The following is a 26543-nucleotide window of genomic DNA, read 5'->3' as shown; positions in this document are numbered from 1 at the left end:
CTATGTAGGTGTTAACAAGAATCCAAAGAAGTACTTCTTTTGGTTCCTCCACGTCCAAACTACACATATGTCAGTATTATCATTAAAAAAATAATATTATTATAATTCACAGTAAGTATCTACTGTTGTATAATAATCTTCATTCAAGCCTTATCTACTTGGCGTGAAGGCTAATTATTGCTGCTTAATAATTCATTGAGAGAATCCACTAAGCATTGTAGACTGAGTCATCCCATTGTGTAGAAGTACAAGTAAAAGATTCTGTGGACTCATTCTGTTTGACATTTTAAATGGAGTTCGTTTTCTAGGAGATACTTGGTTAATTGGTACTGTGTTAGCTGATGGTCTTCGTATTTTAATAAAAAGAGCTTTAGTATTTTATAGTTCATCATGATATAATAATTTTTGCGTCTTCTTTTCTTGAGTTCTTAATTAATGGTTTTATCTGCTACAATATCAGTTGTAACATCACGATACATGCTCCATGCGTATGAAGAGGCCGTATTTGGAAATAACAAAATTCATTTCAGTAAAATTGTTGCATTGGAAGAATTAATTATGCGTGTATCTTATTAGTTAGTTACGTAGTTAACCGTCTCCTAACTTCTGAAGGCTGCTTAAGGTTAAAGTACTTACTTGTATTATGTTCAAACCAGGAAATTGTTGCTCTGTAAACATGTGACACTGTAGTCAAAATATTCGTTCATAAATCGTGTAAACAAGTCCACGTAGATAACAGACCACGGTCACCTGTTCGCATCACCGGCACCACATAATGCGCTTCCGGCGGAAGTACGACAATCGGCGCCATTTTGATTTCTGCCCACATTGTGCGCCCGCGCACACCGTGGCATCAATGTTACACAATAATCGATTGTGATTGTATTGATCGTCGTGTTTGGGGTAAATTGGTGGGAAGCTAGATTGTATGGGATAAACATGGTGACTCATCATAATGTATCATAGTTTAACATTCATACAATGCCGTGTTGGTTTCTTATTTTCCCTGTGGATACTGACGGTTAAGATAATACAAAATATTGAAAGTCTTATTCAATGGGACATATTAATACAACTAACAATGGAAAAATTGAGCGCATTTTATGTAGGCACTTCTATATTCTCTGTTAAGGATGTGTACCATTGTCAATTGGCTATATTTTTTCAGTAGTGCGGTATATATGCTTGTGCTCTTTGCCAAGGTGAAAGGCCACATCTCCCGTCATTGCCACGGTGTCGTGTGGGCATTGTGTTTATCGTCCAATGTTGGTGTCGACTCATCACGGAGATAACATCGAAATAATTAATACTACTGATGGAACAGCTCGCTCATTGCACGTTGACACGCATGGCTGTGTCACCTGTTTACACTATGGCGTACCTTTTATTATACCTAGGTGTTTCTAGTTAATGTAGGTGCCTAACTGTGGTCTTAGTGCACGTGTGACGATCGAATAAATCGAGATCGGTTTCGATTCTCAGCTCGCTTCAATCCGAATATCCTCTAAATAGTTTCAATATAAGGTACTACTGTATAGTTGGAATTTGGATCTGTATTTTTTTACAGAACCTTCATTCTGAAATTATTGTAAGTTGTGGTACGCATCCCATTAACTTAAATAATGTTGCCTTCAAAGAAATTACTTTGAACGAATTATATCCTAGTCATATTCATTCACCAGCAACGACTTTGACGAGGAATAATGGGTTCGGGAGCATCAGGCCTGGCGAGCGAAACGCCGGGCGGTGATCTCCGTCTACCAGCATCCGGGCTGCGGTTCTCTCTCAACCAGCTTCGGACGCTCAATTCTTACGTGGATAATCTTTGGGAGGAAGATCAAACAGGTTAGTATTTACCTTCACTTGTTTACCTACTTTAATTATCATAGTTAAAAAGGCAAATGTATATACATGTATGTAAACTTAAAAAAGTGTCTCCTGCCTTACCTATACAAAATTGAATGTGATCATTAAATGTCATTCAAATAACCATTGAACTATTTTGATAATGGCTGCATGTCTGTATTGTTGTGGTTTCCTGTTACATTACAAATTACTAGTTTATGAAGCAATTATGTTTAGGAATGACGGATGATAGAATTATTAAATTCGGGAATCGACTCTATTTCGTAATACATATATGTATGTGTCTACTAATCTGTCTGTATAAGTCTCACTTAATGTATGTACATAGATGTTCTTGCTGTCTGTAAAAGTCTCACTTATCTTAGTGATACAAGTAATTAGATGTTTCAATTAGGACGTATTTCGACGGAGCTGGAGAGTGCAGTGGAGAGTCTAGTCCAGAGGATAGTGGATGGAGCTGGACAGAGGGACCCCAGGTTTCGATGCTGTCATCTCATAGCCCTGCATAGAGGGAAGAAGGTGAGTGAAACACGTTGTTTTACTGGACGGGTTGTCACTTTAAAGATTATGGATAAAGATGTCTTGGTTTTTTGGTTAAAACTAATCATTAAAATACTCAAGTTCTAGAAACTACATACAATTTCTTCTAATATTGCGCTACCTGAATAAGTACCTAGTTACCGTAGTGGTAATTAAGGATTTAGTCAGTAAGAGTCTGACAAATTTACCTTCTTTAGACAAAGGTGTTCTATAATAATTTACCGCTTTCGTGATCATGTACTAAAATGACTATGTGTATTATTTGTTGCCAGATGCGATCCCGTTCCCTGGAATACCTGGTGACCTTGGACTCCCTTCCTCCTTTGAACTCGGGGGAAGATTGCAGTCTACAAGACGGACCGGTGGGCTATGGACGCATTCGTCTTACGGGCAGAGAGGCTGACAAATGGGAGGAGTTTTTGACACCATCCGGATATTTGTGCAGGTAACAGAACAGATTTTAAATTGATAGTGAATTTTTCAAAGCAGAGTTGTAGTGTAGAGACTTGGTATTTTTGCTTATGGACATAAATATATTCAGGTTTTTCATTCAGAACGGCAACAACCTCCTTTGACCAGATATAGAAAAAAAATCTGTCTCTGTGCTGTTCTGTACTAAGACTTTCGAAAATGTGAACCCTTTGCTAGGTTGTAAATTAATTAAAATTCATAAAAGGTCGCAGGAAACCGTTGGATGCAGGTTGCTTCAAACCGGCCTATCTGGAAGTCCCTGGGGAGAGCCCTATATTCAGTAGATCTCTAGTAGCTGATATGATGATGATGGCATAAAATTGTGATTGTTATAGAGACAAGGTAGTGGAGCGCTGGGTGGAGCTGATAGCTCGCTGCACGTCGGCTCGTGGCGGGGGCGGCTCGCGGGTACTCTGCGCGCGCGCAGTCAAACACGCCGCGCCCTATACACACTGCTACCTGCAGAGGGGTGAGTTGATGTCCACTTAATACTATTAATGACTGGAACACTCTAGAAGCTTTTGCGGTAACAATAAAATTAATTTGTCATTCTTAATTTACCCATTTATAAAATTCAAGAACGGCAGCTTAGAATTTAATTTTGTTTCAACTCCGGTTAACAGAATAATAAGAAAAATAATAATAAAAAAATACTCGACGACGAATACTCTCATGGCTAAATCTTGCCTTGGCATGAAATAGTTTATCTACACAAGTTTAACAATCCAACCTAAAAATGTAACGACTCTGCTGACGCCATGTTATTGGAACATGGTCAGTGCGGTCGGAATGTCATGTTATCTCCGACTGGAATGTCTACAGACTAACCACTGACCACTCGGATCAATGTTGCTAGATGTCATTAGCTATGGATATGGCAGATAACTGAGTAGCTTGCTTTAACATCTTTTAAAGCCGGGTAACGCATTTGTAATTCCTCTTAAGGTGCTAGTATCCTTTGGGTAGCGTCGCTAGCGCTTACAATCAGGTGATTGGTCTACTTGGGATGGTGATTAAGCGTGATTTTAAATAGGGTAGATTTAAGTAGGATAGAAACAATAGGGAATTTCGACTTTAGTTACAAGACAGAATATTAAATCACATTTCGTGCATGGTCGTTTAAGACTTTAATTGCCAACAAAAATCTGTTGAACCCTCTGCCGGCGCCGGACACTGTCACCCTATGGCGTTTAAAGTGTTAATTGAAACGCAAAGGGCATTCTTGAACAAAATCAGAACCAGATTAATGCAGAAAGATCTCCAACGTAATATGAATTCAAAACCGCATTTCACGCTTCGAGTAGAAGGTTTTAATATAAAATGTAGGTCAGTGCTTTTCTTATACAATCTACTTTACACCTTACGTAAGTTCAAGGAGATCGCCGGCAGATGGCGCGCTAGGAATCCCGTTATCGGTTCGTATCGGCTCGTATCGGTTCGAGGAATGTGCAGACAAACTCCATTGAAGTTGTAACTACTGCGATATTGAGGAGGAATTGTTTTTGATTTTATATTTTTGATTTTATATTTTTGATGTTGAATTGACACGATGGCTAGGAAACTAGGTGTCGTACAACGGGTAGCGGGTTCGATTAAAGCCGGGGGTAACTCTTTGTGTAATTCACAAATTGTTGTTTCGAGTTTGAGTGTGATGTGCACGTGAACTTGTATATTTGTAAACGCACCCATGACATTGGAGAAACACCTAGCGAGGGGCAATGTTAAAAAAAGATAGTTAAAGCGATTTTACTTGAGTTACCTCCAAGGACAGTGCTATATGAACCCTAATGTTATATAACATTATTAAGATGATATAAAACAGGCAAAGAGTAGTTTTAACAACGAATTAACGAAGATAGGTAGGTAACATTTTCTCACATAGGTATACCTAGTAATGTTTATCTTAAAAGTTGAGAACCACAAAGAAGAAAACCATAGCATAGTAGGGCGATAATGCTCAACACTTATTAATGTAACTCCATAAATTATTTGCTTGTAATATTATGTAAAAAAGGCGCCTAACTTTTTGGGGAGACAGACTAGGGAGTGTGTGATTTTAACCTCACTAAAACCACCCCGGTGACCACCTTCAGCTCCGATAAGGGGCACCGAGTCTTCTAATTAGACTTGCTTCAAATCCCCTATGATGCAACGCCTGTTACGGCACATCCCTAGCAGTATAGATACCTACAATCCTAGTTAAAGTATTTTAAAATGCTCTACAAATCTCAGAGCGACCAGTACTCGTAACCACGCAATATACTGGAGTTACAGTTTACAGCCAACGCGCAACGCTAGTAAAACATCAAGCGCCATGACACCAAACTGTGACGTCATCTCACAGTCTCGGGGAAAATTTCCTTTAATTAAAACTTTACAAAGTTTTCTGCGCCAAACGCTGGATATGAGTGTTGTGTGCATGTGTGTGTGTGTGTGTGTGATATGTATGACGTCTACTATGTATTGTATTGTTGTGTGCTTCGGTTTTGATATCGTATGTAAATTACTTCATTCCTGCTTTGAAGTGGTAGGTAGGTATATTTAATTACAACTTAAAATTAAAGTTTTATTAAAATCATATTTCGATTTCACAACTGTTCTCTATTTTTTGTAGTTCTAGAATTAAACGTTTTAGTCGATTTTTAGACTGCACGGTTGGCGCGGTGTTTGGGCAATCGCCTGCCGCGCAACGTGTAGCGGGTTCAATTCTCGCACAGAGCAACTCTTGTGATACATAAATTTGTTTTTCGGGTCTGGGTCTGTCATGTGTCCATGAATGTGTTTGTTTGTAAATGCACCCACGACACAGGAGAAAACCCTAATGTGGAGTGCTTAAAAATCATATTATTGCCAGTCCAAATAATTTTACTTTGAACGTATTTCCAAGTAACTGTCTATATTCCAAAGCATCTCCAAAGTAAGTACAAATCTCTCGTTTCAAAGTTCCACATTTTGTTCGGTTATTTTCCTCTCATTCAAAACAGCACATGCACGCGGATTGCTCGGCAACTATTTATTCAGTTTGACAGTTGGCCGCAGTTCGCGTCCCGGCGGTTACAACTTTGTAATGTTGTTCTCGTTCCCGAAAACTATGTATAGATAGATGTAATAGTTCACATGTTTATATTAAGAAAAAGATTGTAGGTATTTTAAACATTTTTAGTTTTATGTATATCTATTTTATTAGATATGATAGTGGAGGGCAAATAGCTCTTTGGGAAGTCTGAAGACTATTACGACGTTAGCCTTACTATAACTCAGATCCTAGACAGTAAAATAACAAATTGTCTAATTTAGTAGGTACATCTTATAGAACAATTACTGTAACATCATACATCAACAGCCCATAAGTGGCTACTGTTGATCAAAGCGTCTTCACACACAGAGAAGGTTTGAGCATTAATCACCACGCTCAATGCGGGTTGGCGATTTCAAACTTATATTTTTTTTTTATTCGACCCGGCATCCTCATGCATGAGGAGCGGACGTCTTAAACCTCCGTACCACCACAGCATAACACGGACAATTACTGGCAAAAGATAATTTACAAAAACACTATGGTTTACATGGGATAAAAAGCGGAATGCTACGATATACGTAACTTAAACAAATCCACGAAAGATGATGATTTCCCCTACATTAATTTAATTAGTAATATTCTCACATCAAGTGCAGTTAACATTATAATACATCTGCAGAGCGCCCAGGGAGTGAGTATGAAATATGGAGAGATTTCTTAATAAATTAGAGCAAGCGCGCGTTGAATAAATGAAACTTGAAAAGTGTAATAAGAGCTGTGCTTCATCATACTTAAACATTTGGAGTTTTAAAAATAAAACCAAGTTACTATACTTATGTATATAGGGTAAACTCGTTAGAGATGGCCATACGGGAGAGATGGCCAATCGAATTATTTTTGGCATGCATAACTAGATGGCGCTACAATGCCGTCAGCACGCCTCAAGCCACGCTCGGGAACAGAGTGCGACGACGCTGCTGCGCGTATTTATGTTAAAAAGTAAGTAAATAAACTTTTATTTTACAGGGTATTGCAAAAATAGTATAGTGTGGTCATATATTATCATGTAGTACTACATTTTATTGCATTTTTTAAATGTTTGCTTAGTTTATTATGTTTATCAAATGTTAACGTCTATTCTAACCTCAAAATGGCGCCTGCTAATGTTTAACTAAATCAAAAAATTGATATGGCCATCTCACCCGCACAAAAAGGAGAGATGGCCACATACATTCAGGTTGAGATAGCCATATTATTTTTTGTTATTTGAAGTATTATTAATGCGTTTTATGTTTTGTTACAGATGCCAAATAAGTATCAGAGAAAAGCCATAGCCACTCGTGGTTGTTGGAGTGAAGATTCACTAAAAGCTGCTATAAATTCCCTAAAAAATGGAGAAATGTCGGTGTATAGAGCAGCAATTATCTACGGCATACCTCGTAAAACACTCGAAAGAAGATACAAGACTAACAATGACAAAAAGAATTTTAAAAGACATATCTCCTATTCCTCAAAAAATAATGGAAGTTCGTAAACGTAGCAAACAGGTTGGCAAAGTTTTGACTTCAGAGGAGCATATAGCATTAAGAAAGGATAAAGAAAACGAAAAGACTTTGAAAGAGCAGAGGCGTAAAGTAAAACAAGAAAAAAAAATGATTAAGCCCAAAGATAAGAAGACTGATACAAATAAGAATAGAAAACGGAAAGCTGTAAGGCGTATGAGCGAAAGCAGTTCTGATCTCAGTGAACCAGTATTGTGTGATACATCTGACGAAGAAGATAAAGAAAACGAAGCAGATAACTGCGCTGGATGCGGAGAAAATTATTATAAGACTCGTCTTGTGGAAGAGTGGCTCCAGTGTCTTATTTGTGACAGGTGGGTACATGAAAACTGTACCGAGTTTGATGATATGTGTTCCAAATGCGGACAGAAGAAGAAAAAAGAAGCTAAACAAGCCGAATTTCAGGGAAAGGGAAAGGGAAAAGGAAAGTCAAGTACTGGCCATCTATCCCGTATAGCTACGGCCAACTAACCCTGAAGCCCCGGGAGAGTTGGCCAATTCTATTTTTTTTTAGAAATAGCTTTTTAATATGTTTTTGAATTATAAAAAAATATTTGTCGTTGATTTTTACAAGACTAATTACTGTTAATTATGATAAGAATAAAAGACTGATTGAAGCAACACTTTTTCTTTTTTTATTATGTTTAAATAAAACTATGGCCATCTCTAACGAGTTTACCCTAGGTGTTCTTGCGTTGTTAGTTCATCTTTGCGTTGGGATATTACACATACTTTATGTTATTAGGTATTTTAGGTCATTGTGCAAAGAGCACCTAGCTTCACTGACGGACAGACTGACAGACTATTATTTATTTCTTTGTTGACGTTTCAAAAGTACCTAAGTATATGGTTTAATTGGAATAAATGATTTGACTTTGACCTCTATTGAGTAAAATAGGCTAGTGCAATCACATTTGAAACTTACATTATCATAAGTTACGGCATCAGACCACTAATAAACCAAAATTCTCTTCGAAATTTGACAAGGAAATGGCTTCTTTTGAATATAACTAAATATTATTAATGAATCCAAATAGTTTAAAATTATAGATATCCACATTTCGATAGTATAACTACCGCCGAAATGTCTAACTCATCACCTCCCCTGGGCGAATGGAGTTATAACTCCAGGTGAATTCGTTGATATTATTAGTACATATTCGGCTTAATACACGCTGTGCCGTGGCTGTGATTTCCCAGGAGATCGACAACTTATTCAGTGACCAGGCATAATCAGCTTGTTATAAAGTATTCGCAGTTGTTTAATTTATTTCCAAATGTTATTTGGCAACTCTTTTAAAGTAGACGCGAAAATATATTATTATTTTTAGAGAGCGCCTTTATTGATGAATTGATTGACGGCAAGGGAATTTATGTGCGGTAGAGCGATGCTTCGGTACGAATGGGCGGGCTTGACCGGAATGATACTAAGGCTTAGCAAAAAATCAAATCGAAGAAACAACGCATATGTTGTGTTTCACCGATTACCGGAGGCCCAATATTATGTAACAATAATGCTTAAAAAAAAACAGTTTGAAAAATTGCACCTTCCCAGACAATATTGCTGATAAAATTACCAATCAAAGTATTATTTTCTCTCCCAGGAACAACTCTACTATCAAACAATGATCGTCGCCTGGCCATAGTAGAGGGAGCTGCGTGGGTGATGGTGCGGGTCGGCGCTGGGGAGGCAGAAGCCAAGCTGATGTTGGGAGCCAGGGTGCAGGGCTGCAACGCCGCGGCGTATACCAACCGGGTGCCGCTCATACATCCCATGGCGTTACTGCATTATACTAGTGCTCAGGGGGTGAGTTTAGAAAACGAACTATTTTTAACCGACTTCCCAAAAAGGAGGAGGTTCTCAATTCGGCACTGACTTCTAAACTAGCAGTGGGTAGAAACAGGCCCAGGGCAGTACAATGATAGTTATTTTTTGGTTTTTAGTTAAAGGTTTTTTTTTTATATAGATGGTGTTACCTTAGCTTTTGAACTGCTTTAAATAAAATAAATGACAGAGTATTTGGTATATTTTTGTCATCTATGGCTGATTTCAGATGGTGATACAGTTTTTTATAACTGTGAATATTTTTTATCGTTGAAGACATCGACTTTAGGAGAAATTTCATTCTTAATCACCACATTAATGTTTTCGGTTCACTCACGTAACTGTTTGACAAGGAACTCGACGAGTTTCAAGCCATGCTAGAGGCTCATATTCATGAGCGGCATTCCGCGACACTCGACGCGGTGATTTAGTATGTCTCACGAATGTTATAATAACGTTATCGGTAGGTAATATTAAGTCAATGGACAGATGGGGCCCAGTAGGGCTGATGCCTGATCCGGAGCTGCGGACTACCTAGCGGGTTTACCGGGGCTCCGGCTCGAAAAGCAGGAGAAGGAACGGGGTGGTTTTTAGTCAGTAAGAGTCTGACACTCCCTCTCGCCTCGCCCAAGGTGGGAGAAGTCATTGGATGATTTTCCCCCCACAAAAAAAAGGGTATAATATTTATTTCCATCTCCTCTACTGTCTCCCCAGGGTTACTACGCGGCGGCAGTAGGTCCCCCATCATCCCTGGTGTGCGGGGAGCGCAGCGCGACGTGGCAGCTGTGGCAGCCGGCGCTGGAGGCCGCGCTGGACGCGCACTGCTCGCAGCTGGCCGCCGCCGCCAGGGTCGCCGGGGCACTCAATGTCCTGCTTGATAAGATGAGGGAGGGAGCTTACCAGGTCACTTGTTACTTAAGACGTAAAAGAATTTGATATCTTATTGTAGGTGTGAATGTGAATTGGAAGATTTTTGTAATACATAGGTAGGAAAATGCTGAGTAAAAAATTCTCCCATGTAGTCTTCTCCTGATGAGAACAGGAAAAGGATCTGAAATTGAGCTCAGCTTGGGACAATAGACTGGTCCTATTACTTGGGACTCATAACATCTGGTAAAAAGTGGAAAAGTAAATGTAACGTTGGGGACTGAAAGACATGATTTTACATTACGAAACAATTTCGATCAGTTTAGATCAGATAACGAATTATTGACCATCATTAAAATAGTTTTTAGCTATTTTCGTTACTTTCTTCGTGTGTCCCACAGGGTACTCTCCGCGTGCTAAGTAGATACGCAGCGATGTGCGCGGTCCGTCGTCGCGTGGACCGTTGCGGCGCGTACCCCGCGGCGGCGGCGCGCTGCCTGCCCGCGCTGCACGCCGCGCACCATCTGCTGCTACTGCTGGACGAGTCAGTATACTCCTTCATATGTATATAAGTATATATTGACAAAGAAACACTTTGGCTGTATCTTTTGTTACACTTCGATTTTTTAGGATCAGGAAATTTGAGAGGGGGAGGGGAATAATCCAATGGCATCTAGCTTTGGGTGAGGGTAGAGAGAGAGAGAGAGAGAGAGAGAGAGTATCAGACTCTTACTGGTTAAAAACCACCCTGTTCCTTTTCCTGCTTTGAGCCGGAACCCGTTAGGTACCTAATTCACATTAGGTGGACCTCTGAGTAGAAGGAATGAGTTTGTTCTTGTGTAACCTAGACTATTTAACTTCATATGATCTACAAATACTTAGTGCTACTAGATCAAGGAGATATAACAATCAAGAAAAGTCAACTACCTATTTTGCTAATGTGACATCTCTCGTCTTGTCCAACCTTATACTGATTACTTTCTCATTGTACCTACAGATTATACTCCCTGTGTGAGCGTGGAGGTATAGCAGGGTACGTGTACCCAGTGGAGCGGGGGTCGGTGGTGCGGCGCGGGGCGAGGGATGCCGACTGGCAGTTCGATGCTGCCTGTGTCAAGAGTTGTCTGCAACAACTACATCACGTAGCAGGTAATGATTCTATTAAAAAAAGACATAGAAGTAAATTAATATTTACAACTCTTCTTGCAGCCTTTTCGAGGGAGTTCGTCTAGTTTCAAACCACACCAGGGCTTATAATTACAAGTGTATGACAATCAAAAATGTGTATGACACAGAAAACTGTTAGATAGGTTTCATGGTCAGATTTGAAGAAAATATTATTATGAAACAAACAAAGGTCTGATTGCCAAAACACAGGTTGCCTTTTCGAGGATGCTCGTCTAATTTCAAACCACACCGGGGCTCATAATCACGAGTGCTACGTGTGTAGTACAGAAAACTGTTAGATAGGCTTTATGGTTGGATTTGAAGAAAATATTATTATGAAACAAACAAAGGTCTGATTACCAAAACACTTTAGCGTGATCTTACTTCGACAAAGAAAAAATAACTTTGTGAAAGTAGGCTTTGATTTGATACCTAAGTGAAAAATAACAAAGTTGTTTTAACGGAGCCAAGAAGTTTTCGCGGCTCTTGGAAGTAGATACTTAGGTACAGTTTCCAACAATCGTAAGCTGGGAGCAAGTCGAATATATGTATGTATGAACATGAATATGACTCCCACAATCGCAACACACAATATTGGGAGTATATTTTCTGGTGTAGTATGATCTGTATCTTTATTGTTATACGTTTTTGTACTAATTCATTTAATCCCCGTTAAAGTTATTCATTGAGACACAAAGCTACGTATACCGTAACTGAAGTATAATTGTAATGCCAGAGGCGTTACCACAGATGCATCGTGCACCATGTAGTAAACTCGGGAAGAAGGCTCCCAAAAATGATGGTGCAATAAAATAATGGATTGGGCATTCAAAACTTCCATTTACCAGTATTGATTGAGGTTTTGGAATTAGCACCTAGCTTCACTGACGGATAGACTGACAGACTATTATTTACTTCTTTATTTGTTAACGTTTCAGTAGTATTTTTATGGTTTAATAGGAATAAATGATTTGACTAAATTGTCCAGGAGAAGACATTCCACCATCACCATCAGACTGCTTGGAGACAGCACTACTGAATCGGTGGGAGAGTCTGAACAGAGAAGCCAAGGCTTCTGCCGGGACCACTCCATCCTACTCCAAGCGACAACTGCGGTACCTGTGGAGGGTGGCCAGCGAACTGCTCAAGTGCAAGAGTATGGTGGCTTGTGTGAGTATGAGTGAATGTTATTTGTTCTTCTTTATGTTTAAATGCTTAGTAGAGTGGTCGTGTAAGGTGTAGCAAGTTCCACAAACCATCAATGTTCTTCCCGTACTTATCCATTTTATTATTTGCTTACTCTAACGTATAACTACTGAAGGAGCCATCCACAGAGGTAGAGCCTAATTTTGCCAGCGAGGTTATTGGTAATAAGTAACTAGTTCATTCAGGCCTCAAAGTTACCCTTTTGGAAGCTCAGGTTTGGTCATATTTCCATCTGGTGTATTATACAAATCGAACAATTCTATACGATATGAAAATATAGTCTCCACTCGAGCTAGCATATACGATATGCTAGCTCGAGTGAGACTATATTTTTGAAGTCCTACCAGTTCATTTGAAAAGACTACATTTCTTCTCTAGAAATTCTAGATTGCTTATCAAACGTTACTATTATCAGGAAAACCACAGCACGTTCAAAGCGAACCTGATCCAAGTGACGTCATTGAACCAGGAGCCCATCGAGGACCTGATCCACGTGCTGGCCATCATGCTGGACCAGGCTCGAGACCTCTACCTGAACAACTTCCACTCCAAGAGTGTTGGGGAATTCGATAGGGATCTGTCCGTTTATAGGTGAGTAACAAGCATTGCTGGACTACGGATGTTCTCTATATCTTGTCATAATCTCCACGCTGGCACGTGGTTGAAGATTGCAGTTTAAAGAGATAAGGTTTGTCAGAGAACGTTGCTGCCTTTTTTATGGAATAGGGCAAACGAGCAGACGGGTCACCTGATGGTAAGCGATCAGCGCCGCCCTTGGACACCCGTCCTGATCACAACACCAGAGGAATCACAGGTGCGTTGCCGGCCTTTTAAAAAGGAGCACGCTCTGCCTGGTCTCTTTTTAATTATAAAATTTTCTCCAACGACTGTATAACTATACTTAGGACTTCATTACGTCTGTGACTTAAATTTCTTTGTCAACAGGTCAAAAAAATGGAACAAGCTAAAGGATTACTACGACGCTTCATCAGCTTGTCTGATAGACGCCGTGCGGAGAGACCCTGAACTACGGCGAGAAGACCTAAAAGACCCTTTGGTAGTCATGAAGAACATTCTAAACTGGCTTTATAAGGGGGCCAAAGACGACAAGAAATACCTTGGACCAGTTCTAAGACCGTATCTAGATGGTCTTTTCTCCACTTCTATAGAAAATTCATGGTTTTTAGAAGACTTTGATGGGAAGAAATGTGTGCAGGAGTTTGAAGGTCTAAAGGAGTATTGTATGGGTGTTCATGATGGGTCTTTGGAGCCGTGCATGGGGTTGCTCGATGCTGCCAAGAAGTTTGCATGGGCTAAAGCTATGGTGGACTTTGTGGACAGATTTCGGCATATCGGTAAGTTTTTTTATCTTCATTTCGCCATTTGTGTAATTATTGTCTATTTGGTTTTATGATATTATATATGAAAGTTATAATTAAGTCAACGAGTCCATAATTTTGAGGACTTTTTAATCTTCAATAAGATAATGCTTAAAAGTACTTAAATTATTAAAATAAACTCTCGTTTAAATCTACCCACTCAACGTTGTCAAAACCGTAGTTTATAACAAAATACAGTGACCCCTAGGCTTCCACGTGAATAATAGATGTGGCTCTAAACACTATGATCACAGTTACACAGCTACAGGTCATTGCTCCCGTATACATGTATATATAAACATTACCGTCAGTTTGATTGTTAATTTACAAAGCTCTTGGGTTTAAGCCCGCTCTAAACTGTTGCGGTGAATTTACTGCAGGCGCTCACATTTGCCTAAATTCAAGGGATAATAGTACTACCACCGCTGTGTTGTTGTAACCACGAATGGCTCGAATTTCACGTGCATTATTTTAGATTTGTTGTGTTTTGTTCGTGTTTGTTATTCAAGTGTATGGATGTATGGAATAATAATAAACATCATGCTTTTTGTACCCCGTAGAGATTTATTAACGTTGGAAGTCTTGTGAATTTTCTGTTTGGGGGTTATAATGTTAATTTCATATGTACAGAAATATATATGATGTAAATTACGAAAACATACATTATATTATAGGTTCTGGTCATAAATAAACAAGTAAAACTTACATAAAACATACGTTTTATGGTAAACAGTTTTAATGTGTATCAAGAAATTAGATCGATCTGCCGTCAGGAAGGAAAAGAAATTCTGCAACTAAAGAACTAAAGAACTAAACAAAAGAGTTAAAACTAAATAAAATCGTTTAAAAAATCCAAACAGAACTTTAAACTCCTTGATTAACGTAGTAAAGTCTGCGAAGATCACCACATCACTTATTATTTTCTTTATTTTTCCACTAAAACTGAAATAAGGACACTTTAACTACTCAACGTGCATAAAACATACTCTGATGTGAAAATCCGATACTCTAACTAAACGGTATGGTGAAACTAAAGTTGGAATACTAAATAATTCCATTTAAAACGTACACAGCAATAACAGGAGCCACTATTTTATATTACAATCCACTGGATCAAAATTTCAAGATCGTTTCGCTTGCAACCGAATACGTTAGCATTTTTAATATGACCACTGTTTTCTGATATTTGTCCCTCTACGTGTGATAGGACGGGAGGGCTCAATGTATACTGGGTGGGAGTTAATGCTGGTAGTGGGCGGTTTTGAATAGATTTAGGTAGACTAGATGTGGCTACAACTGAATTTGGTTTTTTGTGGGAAAGCTGTGTTTCCAGTTTTGAGCGTCGAATTGTGATAAGTTAGGGAAGAATGTTTTGATTGTAAGTAGGTAGAAGTTACATTTTGTCGTTTCAATATGGTTTGATATTAAATTATTCAGAAATAATGAAAATGATATAAGCTATGGATATATTGACGTCTTGATATGGATGTCGTTTGTAATCTAATTTAGGTATTTGATCAGAAAGTTAGACGTATTTGTTTAAATTCGTACACATGTTAATGAATGCTAAATGTTGTATAACCCACACTTCCAGCTACGTACATCTTCGTAAAGTTTGAAACTGTGGCGAGTTGCAAATCCCGCCTAAGTTGTGGAAATGGCGTGGAATCTGTTCCCGCGAGTTGTTCCCAATCTCTGTTATCGCTAATACCTTTGTCGGAGGCAGTTCCCTTCATCATTCTGGTCAAAACATTGCCACAACTAGAAGGGACTTGTAGAACTGGATGTAGAATCCTAGTTCACTCTACTTTTATATTCCACATCCTCATTATGCACCTTCTACAGCTGTATATAATCTTCTCCAATAGCTCTTCGTATTCATAAACAACTACTGATATGATAATCTTTTACATACTTAACACCTTATGATACGCTTTTCCATTTAGGGAGCCAATTATGGCTGCAACATGGTTTTAAAACTAATCCTTATTGCACGATGAAAATAGCAATATTTCACAGCAGCATGCTAGAAGCCTGACATAAATCAAGTGTATAGCATTGCGATCAATACAGAGTACAGGCTCGTTGCTTCTCTTTTAAAATAACATGGAAAAGAATATTCTTGTTTAAATACAAACTACATAAAATAAAAGTCTGTGTGTATGTTAGAATCGTGCTAATTTAAAAGGAAATAGAGAGGTATAAACTACATATTTTTTCGGAATAAAAATGTAAAGTGAGGGATAACGAATGCACGCGAACAGTAGAAAATGAATGCATGTAAATACTGGCTCTATTTGGCGTTTCTATTGTTCGTACGTAAACTATTAAAATGTATGCTACCAGGATATCAAGTTATCCCTGACGTTCAACTGGGATACTTTTAACTTGAACTTTTTTAGTTTGCAATAAAATTCAATATCTATTAAAGAATTGTGACGACTTGTGATTAATGAGCCCACAGTAATTTACACAGAAAAGAAAAACAGTTCTCTTTTCTGTGGTCATTTATATCGATTTCTACTTTACTTAACGGAATCAAATCTATTCTTCCATGTCCATAACCACACTTAACAACATTTTACCAACAATCCAGTGTCTCTATTCAAGAACAGAGTAATTACACGTCAGTATAACTCGACAAGTCGTTAAGACTTCCTACTCGTATACAGCAGTTAAACAGAGATGTACAATGAACAGTACGACTATAGCAGTGAATAGTTATTCTAGTTCCATCGTATTCACAAAGGTAACGTTATGTAATTCGTCTGTAATAACTTGTGTCGGATTTCATGCAGTACCAGTACCGACTGAAATAATTTGTCATTTGTTCTGTGTGAGTGTATTCTGTTGTTGCAATTTGTTTGTTTCGTTCTACATTTGATGATGTAATAACGTTGCTCTTTCATGTTTGTTAGTGCGACAAATAGATTAAATTGGGATAGTTGGATTGTTCCAAATGAATTTTATAACATTTGGACAGTTATGTTCGTTGCTCACTACAATAGGAGTAGTCTTCTTCATGTGAGAAGGAGCTTCATCTAATGAACAAAACATATTGAATTATAAGATTACAATACTTTTTATCAATTGTTTTATTGTAACTTTCGTGAGACATACTAAATTAATTATTATGTTATTGTCTTACTCACGTAACTGTTTGACGAGGAACTCGACTAGTTTCAAGCCTGTGTTGCGGAATACTGCTCATGAATATGAGCAGCATTCCATGCCATACCTCTAGCATGGCTTGAAACTGGTCTAGTTCCTCGTCAAACAATTACGTGAGTAAGACAATAATTATATAATAATTAATTTATCAATGTTTGTTCCAGATTTTCGCCTAGTATTCCCAACTGGCGAGGGCATGGCGATATCCTACCCCATCAAGTTACCGTCGCGGAGGGAACACAGTTCTGCCCGTACCCTCACATTGAGCAGGCGTGATAAGGCCGAGGCTAAGCTACGACTCGCCAAGCGATGTGTACTGGGTGCCTTCGCTACTGCTCTCGTGGGAGATAGGCGGTGAGTTGGACAAAGTTCTTTGATAATAATAGTCTAACATTAGGCGACTGTTCTTTCTTAAGAGGAGATTTTTGTAATGCTAGAGCTGTGAATGATTAACCAAGGGCCAAGGATGCTCTAAGAATTTCAAGGGTTATCTATCACCCTGGAATTAGTACGAAGACAAGTTTGAAGCTAGTCTTAACATAACCCGCGAAAACTAAGGCCAGTATCATAGAACGATACTCAAGCGGAGATCCCAGCTCAAGCGTAGTTGGAAAGGGATGTACGATCTGTTCAATATAATCACATCCTTTGTTAAATGAACTATAATACCCGCCTTAGCGTGCTTTTCCACTAGAGATGTGCTATACTACGTAGTTGTGTATGCGTTTGGTTTCCACCAATCATATTCATTGGTAGACATATTCAACACAGGTGGAAACGGACTCAGTTAAGCTATGATTTTTATATGGAAAGATGCATCGCAGTGCAAAGTTAAGAGCTAAGCTAGAATATCATTGGTGAAAACAAAACGCATACACAACAAAGTAGCATACTTATCACATATCTGGTAGAAAAGCACCCTTAGAGTTACATTGAGCACTTACATACTAAGCTAATAAATGCCATGCTGAAAATCTTTATTGAACAACTTACATTTATGTACTAAGTAAGTGGGAGCTGGATGTCATCAATATCACCTAGTTACCGGGCAAGTTGGAACCGGCAGTCTATCGACATGTGTCGCCACCTCGCCCCCAATAAACTTTCATGGATGTTCTCTGACATTCATTCATTAAATTGTTTTTAGAGTTGAAATTGTAATTTGTAGTGTCCAACGTTCATTTGTTAGCTGTTGTTAATTGTTGTTTTGGGTAGTGGAGATTTTGTTTGTTTGGTTATTAATTACTCTGTCTGTATCATCTTTCATTATTCATAGATATTTATGTTGATATTAACGGGTATCCTATGTGATATCATACTATGTGATACGTAAAAATATATAATTTCGGAAATAATTAACGAAACTAAAGAAGCATTTTAAAATTAATTTCCGTACTCAGAGTTATTCAATCATTACTTAACCCAATAAGTAATAATTGTTTTCGAAACAAAATCGTTACTATAAAATAGTTTAAGTAATCATGAGTGCAGCAGTAAGGCTTTACCACATTACCAATATAAGCTATTACGCACATAACAAATGTGTGTCTACATGAATTTTACAACGTAATTTTTAATTTGTGGTACACAATGAAACATTGCCATCAGTGGCCCGGAGGCTATTGTCAATGCCGGCCACATTCCACATTTATCTATACATATAATAAAATCGTAGAAAAGTGCTGTCTGTACATTGAAAATAAAAATAAAAAAAATAGCAGGGGTTATTGTTATGTCGATGTCGAACCCAAAAATGTAATTAACTTTTTTTTTGTCTGTTTGTCTGTTTGTCTGTTTGTCTGTTTGTCTGTTTGTCTGTTCGTCTGTGCGCGCTAATCTCAGAAACGGCTGATCCGAGTTGGATGCGGTTTTCACGAATATATTGTGGGATGCTTAAATTTACATTTAGTGTTTGTTTCATGTCAATCGGTTCATAAATAAAAAAGTTATGTCAAATTAAAGAATCACGTCGAACATTCTATGCTTATACCATTAATCTCCGCAACTATTTGACGGATTTGGTTGAAATTTGGTACAGATATAGTTTAGAACCTTAGAAAGGACATAGATATATTTTTATTTCAAAAATCAAAAAATAAAAATAAGAAATAAATTATTTATAAATAATTCTATGTCGATCGTTACACGACTTCGGTTCATGTTATTGTTTTAATTCATCGAAAAAAGTAAATAAATAGTAAAAAGGTATGAAAAAAATAATATCAATATAATAAAACATTTAGTACAAAGAAAATGCTCTAACGGAGTATAGATAATTCTATGTCGATCGTTACACGACTTCGGTTCATGTTATTGTTTTAATTCATCGAAAAAAAATAAATAAATAGTAAAAAGGTATGAAAAAAATAATATCAATATAATTAAACTTTTAGTACAAAGAAAATGCCCGAACGGAGTATAAATAAATAATCCAAGTTGTCTTTATCCTCGATAGATGGCGTTGGGATCGAAATAGATCGCGCTATGGTTTCGTTACATTCATTTGGTTGGGTATCGGCCGAGCGCTTCGGTACTATCGTAGAAAAAGTGTATTATCAGTCGTATGATTATTTGTCTGTAGTGGTCCTGCTGTTTCGTATATTCTAAATTGGTTTCGTTGTATTTGTCAATTAATAAGTTTATTTGTTGGGTTTTCCTGGTTTTTTGGTTAAACTATTTAACGTAGGTTTAGTTTGATATCGATTATTAGTAGTTACTGTAGTTAGTTTTTTTAATAAAATTGTAAGTCTAATTTATAAATTAATTAGATTAGATTTAAGTCGTTTCTTTTAAATTATTTAGTTTAAGCTTGGTTATTATAGCATAGAGGATAGGTTGTAATATAGTTTCTTTTTTAATTGTTATAAATTCGTAATTCGTAGCTTTCTTTAGTTTTAAGTTAGTTTAAGTCCGTTTTTAAACTATTTTTTCAATGCCCTAAGTGAGTATACATCTATTAAATTCAAACGCAGAGCTCATTATGTTGATTTTTGAAGAGTTCCCTGGAATATCTTCCACATCTCATTTTTGGCCCGCGAGATCGGGAACTATGTGGTTAAACCCAAAAATTTGCCGGAAGTCACGATTCCACGCGAACGAAGTCGCGGGCAAAAGCTATATGTAATATAATCATGGAAAGCATTTAGCATTAATGTGTATTATGGACCATACTAGAACTGTGTCCCGGATTCCTCAATGTTAGATGCCCCGGTTGATTTGATTTATACCTAACAATATTTGTTCAAGTTGTAGTGACTCAGTAGTATTCGTGGTACCATGATCACTATACAATCATGATATTCTAAAGCCTAAAAATATCTAGTGCTGCTTGTGTCGAGCGTGGTCTTAAGAGTATCCTAACAGCTCAATTAGAGTAGGTAATATTAATAGAGTCATGGATGGTTCGGGGTGGTTAAGCGATATAAGAATACCGCACCTCCTAGTTTCTCTTCCCTAAAGTTAGGTGCCTTTTGAGGTTCTCCTTCCCCTCCATAATTAATTATTTACCCAATATTACCCAAAATGATGTCTCGTTAAAATTATGTAAATTTTTTAATTGTATTCTGAAACTAAAATCGAATCTGTGGCATTGAGATAGCTATTATATCCTTTTGTACCGACATGAGCTCATTGTTATTTGTCATACGTAATACGTAGATATGAGCCACATACCGAATTATTACCGGTTCACGAAATATAATGGGTACCGAGCAATATATTGTATTGTTAATGCCTTGATAAATATTATTTAAACGATGGTACACATTTTGCCGTATTATTAAATGGTATGTGAAGTAAAATATTTATTTGGATATTCGTACTATTGTATTTATTTGAGTATTCGTATCAATCATCCGAATATCGTGATACAAAATTAATGTCAACTCTTCCATTAATAATTCTAGACTCTAGTAGCGATTTGGCTGCGGCTCGAAAAGCAGGAGTAGGGGTACGGGGTGACTTTTAGTCAGTAAGAGTCTGACACTCCCTCTCGACTAGCCCAAGGCGAGAGAAGTCATTGGATGATTTTCCCCCTCAAAGAAAGGCGATTTATAATTCTAGCCTAATTACTACACAAAATGCCATTGCTCCATTCCACAATCATAACAACTCTACTAACTCAAAATCCCCTCTAATATCACATCACAAAAACTGATTCAGTATAATAACATCGTAACTACTAATGGCCGCGATAGTTTGAAACTGCTAATTCAATTTGTAATGAAATAAAATGGACGCCGGGCGTCGCCTACCAATAACTGAGATCGCTGTTAGCAGTTACGCCGGCCGATTTTAACCAAGCATCGTTAAAAGTTGTGCTTCAGCAAACTTTAATGGTTACTAGCGATACCCTGCGACTTTCCTTGTGTTGTTAGAAATATAATAACGTATTTTGAAGGGTTCGCTTAGATCTGTTGGGTATATAATAGAAATATATAGGTATTCAATTATTAAGGAATGTGTACGTAGTATTTTCTAGAATGCTTATAATGATTATGGAAGCTCGTTGCTATAATGACGCTGGTTATAAAACCAGAGTCAGAGAGTAGTAGCAGCGCGACAGTCATCGCGTCTTGTGTCACGGAATGCTTCTCGTGAATATGAGCCTCTAGTTGATGTTGAAACTAGTCGAGTTCCTCGTCAAATAGTTACGTGTGTAAGTTGAAAAACATAAAAATTAAAACTAGTATCTTTATTTTTGTGTAGTATGGAGTATATTCTATTTCCAAATATTATGTACATATAAATATACCTATTCCGCAGAATAGGTATCAAAATAATAAAAAAACCTCTATTTGTACCATTTAGCGAATTTTCTATTAATGTCCCTGTAAACCAATGTCCATTGCAATCAAGTCCTGCCATCTGCACATAATTGCTTATCTTACTGTTCTCAAAACGCCTACAGCGATACTTTATGACAATTTAAATAGAAACATTAAACAGCATTTAGTGGCATTATTAGACCATAACACAAACTAAACATCAATCTATAATGCTAAATCAAAAGCTATTGTCGGCTTTGTAAGCAGAACGATTAAACAGTCGATAGGCTGGTTCTACACTAACGGACCAATCTCATCATTATTGTGTTAGTAGTTGGTAAGAGAAGGGTGCTAGTCATTTATCATATAATAAGAAGGGGTGAAGGGAAGACACTGTTGTTGTGTTGTTATGTAATGGAATGCTTGTAAATCCATTTGTATAAAAGCTAGTATATCAATCCCATCGAAAACGTATTTTTTATTATTTTCAACTTTATCGCAAAGTTATGAGATTGAAAATCGGTTGAAAGGATGTGGTGGCGTTGATGTTTTAAGGTTGATATTGTAAAATTAAACTGTCGTATGGTATCGTCACGCGTTTTATCCCAGAAAGGGTAGGCGGAGGTGCACATTACGACAATTAAAATTAAAGTCTTTACCAGTTTTTGAAAATAACAATCTATATTATGTCAGGAGTTACATGAATTAAATACTGAAACTGAAATTTATGCTTAGACTGATGTGTTAAAAACATGTTTCATTATCTAAAATCTTGATTGAAGTGTCAGATATTCACACGTGACACATAATGTGGGGTAGCAAACGATTTGTCTCCTGTTTGATAAGGGGGCGCCAGTTATCTGCTACCGTGATTTGCAATATGGCCGCCCTGTCTGTGCCGTGAATTATTTGACACAGTTCAATACGGTGTTGATACCTCTGATGAAGTATTTTTTAATATATTTCGGTTGTATGAGTTCAGTTTTTATTGCCCGTGTTTATTACTTCCTCGTATTATGTGTTTTTTGGATTGAATGGGTATTAGGGTATTACGGTTTTAGCGCTATTGGATTCGATGCTAAATCGTCGTATTATTAAATAATGTATTATATTCTAGTGCATCCACTAGAATGTTCTAGTACGTGCACTAGATACTATACGTATATGTACTGTCCCGACTTGAACGTGTCAAGAACCTGAAAATATCTAAGAAAATAGTCTTCTTGAAACCATTTGCAATCTTAGTGCACGAGTCAGGAAATTGTGTTCACATTCTACGATTTTCAATACAGTCCATTGAACGTAATACGGCTATAAGTTCATGTATTGAATGGCGCAGTCAATCATTCAGATAAGCTCATTCATTCGTTTGTTCAATCCCCAATTATTAAAGCGAGGCTATTGAACTATGAGAAGTATTGAGATGGTACACACGACACATCAAGCTATACATTACCAGTATAAACTGACCGTTGATTATGCAGAGAGACCATACAAAGCGAGGTCATGATAACTGGTTATGTATAGATAGATTTGTTATCGTACTATCGTAGTACATTGTTCCCGAAATCGGCAATAATATAACAGTTGGTGAATATCCTATATAACTAGCATATTGCTTGTAATTCACATTTGTAGCATGAAAATTGACAGAATATTGATATTGAACGTTAGTATAACTTGAACGAATACCTATATAATAGTTTATTGTAAAGCTGGTTTATGTATTTTGACGTCCTGAATTCAGGTTTGTTGAATATACTCCCAAAATATATCGGTTTATTTGTACTTATTCTATCCGCAGTGATGTTTTTTCAATTTTATTTGTCTTTATCGATCAAAAAATATTTTTATTTACATTTCAGACATAAACAAAAACCAATATCTCGCCATGAGAGCAGTGATGAGATTCTCGCGAACGTTAAAAATGGGAACTATTGGAGAACCACAAAACCAGACATCATTCCTTCCTCATCCATCCAGGATATATCGAAAGACCAGCTGGATAGTCTACCCAGAGTGAGAAGACGGTCAAGAAGGCATAGACCAGCCACATCGTATGGGTTTCCAGAAATTTCTTTATCAGACCATGCGGATACGAAGACCATGAGACGAAAATACCATACGTTGAAGAGTTTGGTGTATACGGAGCCTGTGGAGAGTATACGGGAGATCCGGCATAGACCACGGTCTGCTGGGTCTACTGTGAAGAATAAGGAAGCGCTCAGTAGACCGAGTATACTGGAGACGTTGGACTTCATTAATAGCGTGAAGAATGCGTTGTGTGGTAAGTTTATGAGACTGTTTTAAATAACCTTTAACGGGTCTTTGGTCTTTATTCGAAGTCAGAAGCTCATTAGCAGTAGTTTTATACAGTTTTAAATGAAATTAACGTATTACTAAAAGTTAATCTAGCTCAACATTTTATAATACAGTTGAGGAATCCGGTGCATCAGACGCGGAAGACTCAGCCTGGTCTTTAGAAGACGAGTGGTTGGTGGGGCAGTGTGCGCCCCTCAACTTGATATGCGCGCGCAGTGGACACCATGCTCTGCATCTAGCTCTTGGGGACCTGGTGGTGGCACTGCTACATCGGGGAAGGTTTACTGTAAGTTGCTTTGATTGATTGTGATCATCATCATCATCAAAAATCTTCGTAATCTTCGAAGAAATAACAAATTATCTAATTGATTTATGTTGTAGATCTTACAAGAGCTATGTTCATTCCTGGGTGACGCGAGTGAGGGCGCGCTGTTCGCTTTACATCGACTGGCGAGAGCTGCTCGTTCCAGGAGTAGTGAGAGAGCCTCTAGGTAAGTACAAACAGGTATTCATTACGATTATTTGCGGATGATTAATAATTTCAATGTACACTTTTGTATTCAACGTACAACCATAAGTATGTTTTTCTTAATTATTAATTTGATATGTCTTTTTAACAGTCATTATCATAATTTCTTACATCCTCTCCCTTTAGCTCCTGGCGTCTCCCAGAAGCAGAAGGCAGTATATCCGAAGCTCCCCAGAAGTACCGACCGCGCCCTCCTGACTACGTGTCAGGTGATGAAGCGCCACCACCACCTCCTCCGCTACCCAGGACTTCTAGTATTGGGAGACAGGTAATAAATATTATTGTAATACATTTCCATGTATCACACCCGAAGGAATAGAAGGGAGCATTGTCTCTAGATTTTGAGTAATAATTTCTGAAAAACCGAAAACACCTAATTTATACGTTTCGATCCTTATGCTAAAATGTATGATTTGGATACATCCAATCCAATATTTATGATTCTTTGCACAGCAGCGTATAAATCATATAAGAGTCTAATTTTTTTTTCAGGTATCAACCCGCTACACAGACTATCAACCACCAAACCGCCTTCAACTGGAACCGACCATCACCCAAATCAACCCTATAACGCCTCCATACACAGGCATCATCAACCCTATATACGACATTAAAATGCCAAGGGACAAATTTGCCGTAAAAAGATCTAAGTCTTTAGGCAGAAGTTTTAGTTCTAAAAACTTGGGTATAGAAATAAATAGGTATAATATAACGCTAGGTCATAAGAGTGGGAGGAGGACTAATGATGTGGTTACTGCGATCACTGGCATGACGGGGGAGACTGGGCTGGAGACGAAAGGGAACTTCTTCCAAAGGTACAGTACTGCTGAAGTGGTTGGAGATTCGTATAGAGTTAGTAGGGTTACTATAGATTAATAGTAACCCCTATAGATTGATTGGACTGGTCATTCATTGAAGGAAAGAGGTGAAATAAGAATGTAGACTTTAAGTTCTACATCTGTTATATATGAAATGTAGAAAAACTGAATTGCCGGCACTTATTCCCTTTTGCTAATTTGTGATTTAGTTATTTCTGATGAATGCGGATTGAACACCAAATATATTGTGAATTCTACGGGTACGATGAAACGTATGTATTATCTTTATTTTTATATAAAGTAGAATTATTAAGAAGAATGTATGTATAGTATAGTGTGAACTGTTAATCATGATAAATTTGTAGTTTATTAGCATTGCTTAAAAGTGTATTTTTATTTAATATGATATTTTTTAATTTTATAATTTGCGTTACTCTTTGTATAGTATCAAGATTAGAAAAATATATAAACAAATATTTATGTTGACTATGTTGTTTTATTAGGAATATCTTAGAAGGCATCAATACTCATTATTATAAACTCCACTGTTGCTTGAAATTAATCGAGCATCTTCAAAAAGTTAACATTATTAAACAAGACTTATTAATTAACTTTACAAAAATACATAATTATCTTAAAGCTAAATAACTAAACACCAATTCAAATCAAAAACCTTGTCAATCTCTCGCCACCTAACCATAAAAGCCAATCTCAGCCGTTACCTTCGTCCTTGAAAGTAACCCAGTATATTGGCAAACACTTTATTTTAATAAAAATACCTCAACATTGCCATTAAGCCTCTTGATCGATCAATTGAGCAGCACTTAAGAGGAGTGAGGGCTGAGGGCGCGACTCAAACTTTGCGTTTCTTTAAAAGCTTAGAATTAAGAGTTTCGACTTGCCAGCCTTTCAACGTGAACTTGGTTTGGAGTTTAACCGATAGACTGGCCTACTTGTAGGTTGAGTATGAGGTCGGTTGTGGTGAGATTTTTTACTTTATATTGTAAAAGGTAAGTAATGTGTACCTACACCATT

The 26543-nt window shown here is 37.5% G+C and overlaps 2 protein-coding genes across 3 annotated transcripts in view; both read left to right on the top strand.

The window, feature by feature from the left end:
• LOC118269048 (uncharacterized) overlaps window positions 1-25994 on the top strand; it is a 28316-nt gene extending 2322 nt beyond the window's left edge. Inside the window, exons 1-18 of one of the 2 annotated variants that reach the window (XM_050698767.1) lie at window positions 638-1524; window positions 1683-1845; window positions 2261-2385; window positions 2679-2851; window positions 3213-3346; window positions 9063-9265; window positions 9998-10186; window positions 10552-10694; window positions 11148-11299; window positions 12306-12487; window positions 12939-13114; window positions 13469-13878; window positions 17238-17427; window positions 23705-24126; window positions 24275-24447; window positions 24543-24652; window positions 24817-24958; window positions 25183-25994. In XM_050698767.1, the coding sequence (XP_050554724.1) occupies window positions 1704-1845; window positions 2261-2385; window positions 2679-2851; window positions 3213-3346; window positions 9063-9265; window positions 9998-10186; window positions 10552-10694; window positions 11148-11299; window positions 12306-12487; window positions 12939-13114; window positions 13469-13878; window positions 17238-17427; window positions 23705-24126; window positions 24275-24447; window positions 24543-24652; window positions 24817-24958; window positions 25183-25566 (3450 nt within the window). In that variant the 5' untranslated portion in view covers window positions 638-1524; window positions 1683-1703 and the 3' untranslated portion in view covers window positions 25567-25994. Of the gene's footprint in view, window positions 1-637; window positions 1525-1682; window positions 1846-2260; window positions 2386-2678; window positions 2852-3212; window positions 3347-9062; window positions 9266-9997; window positions 10187-10551; window positions 10695-11147; window positions 11300-12305; window positions 12488-12938; window positions 13115-13468; window positions 13879-17237; window positions 17428-23704; window positions 24127-24274; window positions 24448-24542; window positions 24653-24816; window positions 24959-25182 lie in introns of those variants that run through there. The other variant, XM_035583924.2, reaches the window with a different exon arrangement.
• On the top strand, window positions 6813-8081 carry LOC118263849 (uncharacterized protein C01G6.5-like). The gene is made up of 2 exons (XM_035576044.2): window positions 6813-6895; window positions 7200-8081. The coding sequence occupies exon 2, from the start codon at window positions 7288-7290 to the stop codon at window positions 7927-7929; it is 642 nt and encodes a 213-aa protein (XP_035431937.2). The 5' UTR covers window positions 6813-6895; window positions 7200-7287; the 3' UTR covers window positions 7930-8081.
• Window positions 25995-26543: the final 549 nt, after the last annotated feature.

This window comes from Spodoptera frugiperda, chromosome 2 (genome assembly GCF_023101765.2).
Source record: "Spodoptera frugiperda isolate SF20-4 chromosome 2, AGI-APGP_CSIRO_Sfru_2.0, whole genome shotgun sequence".
NCBI classification, from domain to species: domain Eukaryota; kingdom Metazoa; phylum Arthropoda; class Insecta; order Lepidoptera; family Noctuidae; genus Spodoptera; species Spodoptera frugiperda.
This window is presented reverse-complemented; position numbering and strand designations above follow the sequence as displayed.